This window comes from Piliocolobus tephrosceles, chromosome 1 (genome assembly GCF_002776525.5).
Source record: "Piliocolobus tephrosceles isolate RC106 chromosome 1, ASM277652v3, whole genome shotgun sequence".
Lineage (NCBI taxonomy): Eukaryota > Metazoa > Chordata > Mammalia > Primates > Cercopithecidae > Piliocolobus > Piliocolobus tephrosceles.
This window is the reverse complement of record NC_045434.1, coordinates 211763478-211776506: the sequence shown is the minus strand read 5'-3', so window position 1 is coordinate 211776506 and position 13029 is coordinate 211763478. Positions and strand designations below refer to the sequence as shown.

General features: G+C 43.1%; 1 protein-coding gene across 2 annotated transcripts in view; it reads left to right on the top strand.

The window, feature by feature from the left end:
- The window catches only part of UBE4B (ubiquitination factor E4B), a 152192-nt gene that overhangs the window by 64344 nt on the left and 74819 nt on the right, over positions 1-13029 (top strand). The window contains exons 4-7 of one of the 2 annotated variants that reach the window (XM_023215306.2): positions 3915-4002; positions 6335-6479; positions 8428-8656; positions 9109-9495. In XM_023215306.2, coding sequence (XP_023071074.1) covers positions 3915-4002; positions 6335-6479; positions 8428-8656; positions 9109-9495 — 849 coding nt within the window. The remainder of the gene's footprint in view (positions 1-3914; positions 4003-6334; positions 6480-8427; positions 8657-9108; positions 9496-13029) is intronic. The other variant, XM_023215307.3, reaches the window with a different exon arrangement.

The window sequence follows — 13029 nt, the reverse complement described above, 5'->3', positions numbered from 1 at the left end:
GAGACTTTGTCTCAAAAAATAATAATAAATAAATAAACACATGGAAAATTGGGTGTCATTCCCTCAAGCATTTATCTTTATTATTTTTTGGAGACAGAATCTCACTCTGTCTCCTATACTGGAGTGCTGTGGCATGATCTCGGCTCACTGCAACCTCCGCCTCCCGGGTTCAAGCAGTTCTTCTGCCTCAGCCTCCCAAATAGCTGGGATTACAGACATGGGCCACCATACCTGGCTAATTTTTGAATTTTTAGTTGAGATGGGCTTTCACCATGTTGGCCAGGCTGGCCTCAGACTCCTGACCTCAAGTGATCCACCCATCTCGGCCTCCCAAAGTGCTGGGATTATAGGCATCTTATATTTCAATTAAGTTTGCTTTAAAATAATACAATATAATATAAATATAGTATATCATGATCAATTTAGGCTGACTTTAGGAACGTAAGGATACTTTGACATTAGAAAATCTATACATATCTTCTACCATATTGTATGTTAAAAAGAAAATCCTTATAATGTTGGTAGCTGCAAGACTTTGATAAAATTCCACATTAATTCATGATAATAAGAAAATGAGGAACAGAAAGGAGATCCTTACACTCACAGTGTGGCACAGACAAAGTTCAGCAAATATTCCGCATGCTCCCCAGCATATTTCCCATTCTCTTTTACAGTTAAATTGGGGTCAGTGACTAGTTCTGTCCGGTAGACTATGAACTAGAGTGACACGTGTCACTTTTAGATGAAGGCAGTTGAGCCGATGTTCCTCCTCCATCCCCCTCTTCTCTTGCTCCAGTGACCTTGGAGGCTGTGTGTTGCAGATGGCATAGATTAAAGATGAAGTAAGGATGCTTCACTCTCATCAGACTTTGTGTAAGCAAGAACTAAATCCTTACAGTGTTAAGCCTCTAAGATTTCAGAGTGTATGTATTACTACAGTATAGCTTGTCTTACTCTAACTTATATAAAGGGCATCTGCCAATAAACTACAGCAACTCTCCTATTCAGTAGTGAGAAGTTAGCATCATTTTCTGTAAAATAGCAATAAGAACAAGGATGACTGCTCTTTCTTCTTTTTTTGAGACAGAGTCTCGCTCTATCGCCCAGGATGGAGTGCAGTGGTGCGATCTCTGCTCACTGCAAGCTCCACCTCCTGGGTTCAAGCCATTCTCCTGCCTCAGCCTCCTGAGTAGCTGGGACTATAGGCGTCCACCACCATGCCCGGCTAATTTTTTTTGTATTTTTAGTAGAGACGGGATTTCACCATGTTAACCAGGATGGTCTTGATCTCCTGACCTTGTGATCCGCCCACTTTGGGCTTCCATAGTGCTGGGATTACAGGCATGAGCCTCCGCACCTGGCTGCTATTTCTTCTTGTATTTAGCAGTGCAGTGAAACAAGTAAGGATTGGAATGGAAGAAACAACAGTAATAATTTGTAGATAAATTATTTACATGTTGGCTGGGCACAGTGGCTCACGCCTGTAATCCCAGCACTTTGGGAGGCCGAGGTGGGCGGATCACTTGAGGTCAGGAGTTCAAGACCAGCCTAGCCAACATGGTAAAACCCCGTCTCCACTAAACATACAAAAAAAATTAGCCGGGCGTGGTGGTGCGTGCCTGTAATCCCAGTTATTCTGGAGGCTGAGACAGGAGAATCGCTTTAACCTGGGAGGCAGAGGTTGCAGTGAGCCGAGATTGCACCACTATACTACAGCCTGGGTGACAGAGCAAGACTCTGTCAAAAAAAAAAAAAAAAAAAATTATTTGCATGTAAACTTTCTATGTGTAAATAAACAAGTTGCTTATAAGAAGTGTATATTTAAAATCAGTTACATTCCTATCTGCCAACAACAAAAAGTTAGAAAACTTAATTTTTAAAAAGGTGCCATTCACAGTTTCATTGAAAAGTTTTTTTTTTTTTTTTGGAGACGGAGTCTCAGTCTGTCCCCCAGGCTGGAGTGCATGGCCGGATCTCAGCTCACTGCAAGCTCCGCCTCCCGGGTTTACGCCATTCTCCTGCCTCAGCCTCCCAAGTAGTTGGGACTACAGGCGCCCGCCATCTCGCCTGGCTAGTTTTTTGTATTTTTTAGTAGAGACGGGGTTTCACTGTGTTAGCCAGGATGGTCTCGATCTCCTGACCTCGTGATCCGCCCGTCTTGGCCTCCCAAAGTGCTGGGATTACAGGCTTGAGCCACCGCGCCGGGCCTAAAAAGTATTAACATATGGTACCTAGGAATAAATTTAGCAAAAGAACTATAAAATTTTTATAGAGAAAATTATTAAAGTTTATTGATAGACCTTAAAGAAGATCTTAGTACTTGGAAAGTAATAAAAACTCAGTAATATAATTATGTTACTTCTCCCCAATATGATCTCTACGAGTGGAAAAAATTTTGGTCAGAATCCCAGGAGGGTTTTTAAGGAATTCCTCAGGCTGATTCCTAAGTATGTGTAGAAGAGGAAAGAGCCAGGGATCGCTAAGGCCTCTTAAAGTAGAAGAATAAGGTGGAGACATTGATCTAGCAGATATCAAGACTAGTGAAGTTTTAGTGATTAAGACAAAGTGGTATTGACCAGGGACAGACAGATTGTCTAACAGAACAGTAATGAATCTCCAGAAATAGACCCACTCATTAATGAAAATTGGACATGTGACATAGGAGATTTCATATTAATGTAAAAAGGATGATCTTTCCAATAAATGGTGCTAGGGCAATTGTTTAATCAGAGGGAAATAATATGTACTTAACCAGTTTTTGTAATAAGATTTCAGTTGAGTTTTTTATTTTCTTAATTAAATTTTTAAAAATTTTAAATTCTTGCCGGGCGCGGTGGCTCAAGCCTGTAATCCCAGCACTTTGGGAGGCCGAGATGGGCGGATCACGAGGTCAGGAGATCGAGACCATCCTGGCTAACATGGTGAAACCCCGTCTCTACTAAAAAATACAAAAAACTAGCCGGGCGAGGTGGCGGGCGCCTGTAGTCCCAGCTACTCCGGAGGCTGAGGCAGGAGAATGGCGTAAACCCGGGAGGGGGAGCTTGCAGTGAGCTGAGATCTGGCCACTGCACTCCAGCCTGGGCGACAGAGCGAGACTCTGTCTCAAAAAAAAAAAAAAAAAAAAATTTTAAATTCTTTTTGGAGACAGAGTCTTGCTATGCTGCCCACGCTGGGATATAGTGGTTATTCACAGACACAGTAACAGTGCATACAGCCTCAAACTTCTGGGCTAAAGTGATCCTCCAGCTTCAGCCTCCTAGGTAGCTCGGACCATAGGCGCATGCTGATATACCTGACCTGGTTGAATTTCATGTCATTTTAAAATACTATATATAGATAACCCACTTTAATGATATACTTTTATTTATTTATTTATTTGAGATGGAGTTTCGCTCTTGTTACCCAGGCTGGAGTGCAATGGTGCGATCTCGGCTCACAGCAGCCTATGCGTCCCAGATTCAAGTGATTCTCCTGCCTCTGCCTCCCAAGGAGCTGGGATTACAAGCATGTGCCAGCACGCCCAGCTAATTTTGTATTTTTAGTAGAGATGGGGTTTCTCCATGTTGGTCAGGCTGGTCTTGAACTCCCGACCTCAGGTGATCCACCTGCCTTGGCCTCCCAAAGTGTTGGATTATAGGCGTGAACCACTGCACTCAGCCAATGATATACTTTTAAAAAGTGAACCCAAGAAAATGACAACTTAGGAAAAACATTTCCAACATATATGAGAGACAAATTGTTTAGATCCTAATTTATGAAGAACTCTTAAAAATTAATAAGAAGATGAACCATTATCATTTTGCTTTCCTGATTGATTTAACTGATACTTTAAAACTTTTTCTCTCCCAGCAACTACAGTGACATTGTGCAGGTTTATAAAAGGTAAAAGGCTTATTTGTCTTTTGTACTTTAAGCATGTCCCAGGTGGATGTGGATTCAGGAATTGAAAACATGGAGGTTGATGAAAATGATCGAAGAGAAAAACGGAGCCTCAGTGATAAGGTTGGTAAGCGATGAAGCCCTTGGTACAGGTAATATAAACAAACACATTTCATGTCTTGTATCTTTAGAGTCTGTTAGAGTGGGGCCACCCCAAATCAGGAAGTCCTAGGCAGGTGATTATTTTTATTTTTTCGAGGAAAAACGAATAACCTAGGTTACCCTTATTCATGGAAGTGTAACTCAGTCCTTTGATCTGATAATATCCATCTGTTTTTGGTTCAGGGCCATGATTTTATCAGTATATTTAGGTTGTCACAGGAACTAATTTAGAGCAAATTAGAATTCTTTATGTTATCCTAGCACTTTGGGAGGCCGTGGTAGGTGGATCACGAGGTCAGGAAATCGAGACCATCCTGGCTAACACGGTGAAACCCCGTCTCTACTAAAAAAAAATGTAAGCCGGGCACGGTGGCTCAAGCCTGTAATCCCAGCACTTTGGGAGGCCAAGACGGGCGGATCACGAGGTCAGGAGATCGAGACCATCCTGGCTAACACAGTGAAACCCCATCTCTACTAAAAAATACAAAAAACTAGCCGGGCGAGGTGGCGGGCTCCTGTAGTTCCAGCTACTCGGGAGACTGAGGCAGAAGAATGGTGTGAATCTGGGAGGCGGAGCTTGCAGTGAGCCGAGATCCAGCCACTGCACTCCAGCCTGGGCGACAGAGTGAGACTCCGTCTCAAAAAAAAAAAAAAATACAAAAAATTAGCCGGGCGTGGTGGTGGGTGCCTGTAGTCCCAGCCACTTGGAAGGCTGAGGCAGGAGAATGGGGTGAACCTGGGAAGTGGAGTTTGCAGTGAGCCAAGATTGCGCCCCTGCACTCTAGCCTGGGCAACAGAACAAAACTCCGTCTCAGAAAAAAAAAATAAGAATTCTTCATGTTGGTCTTTTGCTTGTTTTTTTTTGTTTGAGACAGAGTCTCACTCTGTCACCCAGGCTGGAGTGCAGTGGTGCGATCTTGGCTCACTGCAAGCTCTGCCTCCCGAGTTCACACCATTCTCCTGCCTCAGCCTCCTGAGTAACTGGGACTACAGGCACCCGCTATCACGCCCAGCTAATTTTTTGTATTTTCAGTAGAGATGGGATTTCACCTTGTTAGCCAGGATAGTCTCGATCTCCTGATCTCATGATCCGCCTGCCTTGGCCTCCCAAAGTGTGGGATTATGGGCGTTAGCCACCGTGCCTGGCCTGGTCTTTTGCTTTTTAGCAAGTAGATTGTCACATCTTTAGCAGTATTCTGAGGAAAATGACTGGGAATTGAAGGAAGAATGTGTAGAATCCAGTAGCAAGTGGAAGATTTTGGAAAACAAGCCTTTATATACGAATATCACCTGAGCTTAGTGCTATGCATTTAGGGTGTGTGTGTGTGTATGTGTGTGTGTGTATTAATATAGATAATTACATCACTTTCTGTTCAGTAAATTATTAGGAATCCTTTAGCAACATGTGTTAATGATTATTGGAAGTTGCACTGTAAACAAAATAAAAAAGACAAGCAAAAAACGGAAAAAATAAGACGTTGCACTGTAGCCTCCTAGTGGTGCAGTGCTTTATTTTGTATAGTTCTTTAATGTTTACAAAATTCTTTTATATATGATATTTTATCTGTGGTGATATGTAATGAGAAATGTTACATTTTTGAAAAATTCCGGCCAGGCGCGGTGGCTCAAGCCTGTAATCCCAGCACTTTGGGAGGCCAAGATGGGCGGATCACGAGGTCAGGAGATCGAGACCATTCTGGCTAACACGGTGAAACCCCGTCTCTACTAAAAAATACAAAAAACTAGCCGGGCGAGGTGGCGGGCGCTTGTAGTCCCAGCTACTTGGGAGGCTGAGGCAGGAGAATGGCGTAAACCCGGGAGGCGGAGCTTGCAGTGAGCTGAGTTCTGGCCACTGCACTCCAGCCTGGGCGACAGAGCCAGACTCCGTCTCAAAAAAGAAAAATTCCTGGAGGAAAGTTGGTCATGCACCTAGAATATTAACCTGGTCCTGTGAAATTCAGAAAAGTAAATAGATAGGATATGTACATCACGTATTTTTCCTTGATGACTTTTTTTTTTTTTTTTTAGTGCTGGGATTACAGGTGTGAGCCACCACACCTGGCCATCTTTGCTCTTTTATGCTCCCCGTAGACTGTATTATAAGCTCATGAGACTTAGATGTTGTAACTTTGATGTTACAGTAACAGGCTTACTTTTCCCCTGATTAGTGGGGGTTTTATGCATTTTTAAAATATCATCACTAATAATGAATTAAATCAGAATAACGTATTCCTATTGAAGTACCTAACTCATACGTCTTATCTGAAATTAACCCGCAATTCTTCTTCACCAGGAGCCTTCCTCGGGCCCTGAAGTGTCTGAAGAGCAGGCCTTACAGCTGGTCTGTAAGATCTTCCGTGTCTCTTGGAAGGACCGGGACAGAGATGTCATCTTTCTTTCTTCTCTTTCTGCACAATTTAAGCAGAACCCAAAAGAAGGTAGGAATCTAGCTCAGCAGTCTTACTGCAGAGTACTCAACAAGAAAATAAGATGTGAGATCTTTGCCATCTGTTATCCACATTCACTCCTTCTTGCTCTTGAGTTGTATTTTTGATAACAGGGATGCTTCTTGATGAGGACACAGCTGTTTAGCCACTTTCTTCCCTTTCCACTGATCTTATTGATAACTTATTTTTCATTTTCATGATTTCTACAATACTATGTAAATAAGTTAATGGTCTCCATTTTCTCAGGGTTGGAGTTTTTCCCTTTGTAGTAAGAAGGTGCTTAGAGCATTACCTCGTCTTTATTTATTTATTTATTTGAGACGGAGTCTCACTCTGTCACCAGGCTGGAGTGCAGTGGCGCGATCTCGGCTGACTGCAACCTCTGCCTCCTGAGTTCAAGCGATTCTTCTGCCTCAGCCACCCAAGTAGCTGGGACTACAGGCATGCACCACCATGCCCAGCTAATTTTTGTAGTTTTAGTACAGATGGGATTTCACTGTGTTGGCCAGGATGGTTTCGATCTCTTCACTTCGTGATCCACCCGCCTCGGCCTCCCAAAGTGCTGGGATTACAGGCTGGAGCCACCGAGCCTGGCCTTACCTCCTCTTATGAAGTATAGATACAGTGAGTGGTCTCCAGGGATCCTTAGAGAAGTGTTCTGTATAAGCTATGCCAGCTTTAAGTGCCTATGAAGCCATGTATAGACAGTGGAATTGGTCTATTTGGCTAAATTGCTTAGCAAGACAGAACATAATGACATTTTGCTGTGTTTCTGATATTCTACTTTAAGAGGCCACGCTCGTAACAAAATATTAAAACTCTTAGCAAGATATCAGCATCAGGGCACTATCCTCATTCTTTACAGCAGTCATTTGGAATGCAGAATAGGTATGGGAGGTGTGCTGGAGTGGTTTTTTTTGCCTATCACTGGAATATAACCTCCCTCATGGTAGGGATTTTTGTCTATTTTACTCATTGATGTATCCCCAATACCTAGAGGGATATCTTGCACGAAATAGTCCCCTCAATAGATACATTTTAATTGGATGCGTGAATATCAAGGAGATCGCCTTTTTCTTTTCTGTGCTGCCTATCTTCTGAGGAGGGAAAAAAAGAAGTCCTTTGTGTTTCCGGAGGATAGATAAGACTATTTCTGATTTTACTTATTAACTCTGCTAATAGAGAAGACCGTGTATTTGAAACTCTGCTACTTGTTATTCTTATTATAAATCTTAAGATTCTCACATCTGTCTTACACATGTAAGTGGTAATTTTAAATAACCAAATCAGATAAAATTTCCATGAGTTAAAACTTTTTTTAGTGGTATTTAAAATGTATCTAAAGACCAACAGTAAATCAACTGGGAGCTGCAAGGAATAAAAAGGAAGCTAGAATGTAGCATTTGCTCGGCCAGCCACATGGTGACTAGATATTGGACCCTTCATAAAATCTTTTGAACCTTGGACTTAATAGTTTTATTACTATCTATAAAACATATCTAGACTAAGAAATATTAACCCAGTTACTTTTGTAGTATAATAAAGTAACCTCTATAGTTGGGAGTAGCTTCTTTTTACAGTTAGTATACATCAGCAGTAACTCTCAATGACTGTACCCCAACTTTCTTTTTAATAAACTTTTAGTTTTGGAATAGTTTCAGTTAGTGCAGGGAGTTCCTGTATATACTTTACCCAGTCTCCCCTGATGTTAGTATCTTATATAACCATGGTACCTTTGTCAAAACTAAGAAATTACTACTAACTAAACACAAGGCTTTATTTAGGTTGTACCAGGTTTTCCACTAATATCCATTTACCATTCCAGAATCCAATCCAGGATACTGCACTGAACCACTCGGGGTCAGTTGGCTTATTCAAGGGCTGTGTAACCTGAGTTCGAACTGTGTGTAACCTGTTCTTTATTCTGCCTTTCCAACAGTGTTCTCCGATTTTAAGGACTTGATTGGCCAGATTTTAATGGAAGTGCTAATGATGTCCACTCAGACTAGAGATGAAAACCCATTTGCCAGTCTGACAGCCACATCACAGCCAATTGCTGCAGCAGCACGGTCACCAGACAGAAATCTCTTGCTAAATACTGGCTCCAATCCAGGAACAAGCCCCATGTTCTGCAACGTGGGTTCCTTTGGTGCCAGCTCTTTGTCTAGGTTAGTGTGGTTTTCTTTGCACATCTAACTGGTAGTAAAATAACTGTGAAGTATATAGGAGAAGGGAATGTTTGTTTACAGTGTTAATCTGTGTCATACAGGGTGTGGCATATATCATATTTGGGGAGGTGGATTTAGTCATTGGAAGTGGAATTCTCTTTTCTAGATGATTACTTTTTGGCTCTCTATGGTTAAGATATTGGTAGATGAAGTTTTAGAAGCAGTTGACTGTGTGTACTACATCATTCTTCGTATGGGGACTTTATTGTCTTGTAAGTATAGTCTCTAGATCAATAGAGCAATTAGATTATAATTATTTAGATGTTTATCTGCTAGATATACTTGAACTGAAATGATTCTCCTTTAAAAGCTTGACATTTTCTGTTTTAGTCAGTTATCTCAAGTTTTTCTTTGATTTTTCTCTTCTTTCCTCCCTTTCTCAACTAATTTAGCCTCTATGAAAGTAGTCCAGCTCCCACTCCCAGTTTCTGGAGCTCTGTTCCCGTGATGGGCCCGTCTCTTGCCTCACCTTCCCGTGCAGCTAGCCAGTTGGCTGTGCCTTCCACTCCCCTCAGTCCTCACAGTGCAGCCTCTGGAACTGCTGCGGGAAGCCAGCCTTCATCCCCGCGGTATCGCCCCTACACTGTCACTCACCCGTGGGCGTCCTCAGGCGTCTCCATTCTGTCAAGCTCCCCAAGTCCCCCTGCCCTTGCCAGTAGCCCCCAAGCAGTGCCCGCCAGCAGTTCCAGACAGAGGCCCAGCAGCACGGGTCCACCCCTACCACCCGCCTCACCCAGTGCCGCGAGCAGACGCCCCTCCTCCCTGAGGATCTCTCCTAGGTATTTATCCTGCAGGAGACTTGTGTGTGTGTTTGCGGTGTAGGGAAAGGAGATTAACACGGTTTGGAAGAAGTGCTGTGTGACACTGACTCCATTAAATTGTTGTTGTTTTGGGTTATTAACCTGTGTGGCTAACTAGTTTGGTAGGCATGTACTCTGAGTCCATGCTTCTGCCAGGCTCTGATCATGCCGGAAAGTTTGGGTTGCTGTATTCTATTGTGAGTCCCTTTCTTCCCTTTGAGAGTTGGGGCACATGGGAACCCTTTTTGGCCTTTTGTCCTGTTGCCAGTGGTAGTTGAAATGCAATCAGACCAAGTAGGTGTGGGAGCAAATCTGGACCTGGTGTTTTTTACTTTCGGTGAGTGGGGTGGGTAGGTTCATGCCCTGACGTGTTGAGTTTTAGTTATATGTAAGTTCAGTCTCTTAGAAGGAAGGAGTATCAGAATTCCACTAATCCAGTGGCCCCTTCTCTCAAATGTACCTATATGTGTTTCTATAATTTAGGTGAATTATGTTTCTGCATGTCAGTGGCCAAAAGTTTTAGTGTAAGGTTTGTTTAAAAGGACAGCAGTTGCAAAAGCTTCTCCCCCTCTTGTTTTTTCTTTGTTCTCTGATGGCCTTTTTTGCTTTTGTTGTGGTAGTATGTACGACAATCCTTTCTCCTTCCTCTTCCTCGCACTTTCTGGGGACAGTAGTGATGAAGAAGATGAAGAAGATGATGATGATGATGGTGATGGTGATGATGAAGGTGGTGGTGGTGGTGATGATTTTTCTTGTGTCCAGTTTGGGTCCAGGTATCAGAGGAATGGAGTCTTACCCCTGCATGTGCATAGATGCTTAGGAACTAACTTCTATAAGCTCTAACAAGGGGCGTGCTTTGAATCCAGGCGGGGTACGGTCAAATGAGTTGGGCTCCAGAGTATATTGATGTGTTCAGACCTTATGGGATAAAGTAGCACATAGGAGTATTTTCTTTTTTTCTTTCTTTTTTTTTTTTTTTGAGACAGAGTTCTGCTCTTATTGCCCAGGCTGGAGTGCAGTGGCGCGTTCTTGGCTCACTGCAACCTCCGCCTCCTGGGTTCAAGCGATTCTCCTGCCTCGGCCTCCCAAGTGGTTGGGATTACAGGCACCCGCCACTATGCCTGGCTAATTTTTGTATTTTTAGTAGAGACGGGGTTTCGCCAGGTTGGCCAGACTGGTCTTGAACTCCTGACCTCAAGTGATCTGCCCGCCTTGGCCTCCCAAAGTGTTGGGATTACAGGAGTGAGCCACTGCGCCTGGCCTGAGAATTTTCAGAGTTGTCGCCTGGCAAGTTTGGAGGACAACTTTATGTATAATCATTTTTCAAAAGCATGAAAGCAGATTAAAGATCAATCATGAAGGTTATCCGCCTTTAGATCTAAAATGAAGGACACTTCATTTGTTGCGAGAATGTTATTGTGAACTACCAGATATGACAACTTGTACTCTCTGAGGCATGTTTGCTTAAGTACAGTTGCATGGATTGCTGCTATTTAGTAATGGGAGAGGGGCTGGGATTTGAGGGAGGGCTGTGTGTGTGTGTGTGTGTGTGTGTGTGTGTGTGTGTGTGTGCGTGTGTGTGTGTTCCCTTCCCACCCCCTCCCGGCCTCCGCCACCTCCCCGTTCACCCCCATTGAGCTCAGTCTGGGCAATCCATCGAAGAACATATGAGGTCATCCTGTCTGGTATAATAACTGTGACTCTGCTTTCATGTCTAGCCTTAAATTTCTCTTAGCACCTCCTGGACCTCAGTGAAGCCAGACCCTATTTGTTTACAGAGCCTTTCAAATGACCGCAGAGGCTGAAACATAGTTCCAGATATTGCTAAATGTTTACCCCTGGAAACCGAGTGGAAAACACCACTTGGGTTGTGTAGGTGACTTTGAGCAAGAGAATATAATAGCACCTTCTTTCTAATCCTCTGACTCATTGTCTTACAATTTTGCTCTTAAATCGAAGTTTCCTCTGGACCGAGTTGGTGTTTGTGCCTAGCACTGTTCAAAAATAACTCCAGGCTATAAATAGAGACTGCAGTGGGAGTTAGGTACACTTCATTCAATTCGATGGTGTTCAGAAGAATCATTAGGGAATATGTAAAGGGACAGGAATGTTGATACAAGGTTGAATATTGATTCAGGAAGGTTGATATTTGTATTACGTTGAACATTTTATCACCATTTTTCAAGTAAATTTCCCAAAGGTGAAAGTATCTTTTTCATGTAGATAAAATCCTATTGCATGATTGTAGTAAAAAAGCAGGCATCCTTCCTAGGAATCAGTTTCCACATGGTGAAAGTGCTGTGTTATCTGTTTTACTGTACATTTTCTGTGGGAAAAATTCTCTCTCCCTGGCCTATTTAGTTGTGACTTTCTCTAACAACCATATCAGATTGTGTGCTGCTTTTACTAATACCCCTCTTTCTGGATTTCTAACACCCCAGCCTTGCCTCAGATCTAAATTCTCTCCCTACTAGGAGGAATAAAATTTACCAAGTGTATAAAAATAGCTGCAAATAGCTTATGGAGCATTGTGCGCCAGATATGGTGTCAGCACTGGCCATACATCAGCCCCTTTACTCCTCGCTATAGCCTGCTGTGAGGAAGTGGTGGTGGGGGGGAGTGGGGGGGAATGGGCGGGGGAGAATGGGCGGTGTGGGCGGGGATGGACAAGAGGGTCAGAGTCACAGAAATACATTCAGACTTGAGCATCCTGAATCCAGACTCACGTTCTTCACCACTACACCATGCTGACACCCACTTTTCCATTTTCACCCAAACAGATCTTGTTTGTTCTTGTTCCTTACTACTGTTTTTGCTTCCGAGAGTCTGTGCATCTACTCGGTTCCTTTGGCAAGGAAGCGCCGGCATTTCGCTCCTTAATTACAAAATGCCATCCCAGTCAGTTGGTATGTCCCTTGTTGGCTGTTACAATGAACTGTGATCATCCAGATTTTGGCAACTTACTGGTTCTTAGTTGATATAAAAAAGAATGCCAAAGCATGGGTAAAAATACGTAACAACTATGTAAACAAATAGAAGAACTTAGGGTTCTTCTAAGTAGGATCAGAGCCAAGGAGAGCTAGTAAAAAACCTTGTTACTTTTTTTTTTTTTTTTTTTTGAGACAGAATCTCGCTTTGTCACCCAAACTGGAGTGCAGTGGAGCGATCTCGGCTCACTGCAGCCTCCACCTCCTGGGTTTAAGCAATTCTCCTGCCTCAACCTCCCAAGTAGCTGGGATTACAGGCACATGCCACCATACCTGGCTAATTTTTGTATTTTTAGTAGAGACAGGGTTTTACCATGTTGGCCAGGGTGGTCTCAAACTCCAGACCTCAGGTTAAACTGCCCACCTCAGCCTCCCAAAGTCTCAAACTCCTGACTTCAGGTGATCTGCCTGCCTCGGCCTCCCAAAGTGCTGGGATTACAGGTGTGAGCCATTGCATCCGGCCAAAACCATGTTACTTTGAGCAGTCAGCAAAGAAATAGTATTTTCCTTCCCCCTTTCTAATTGA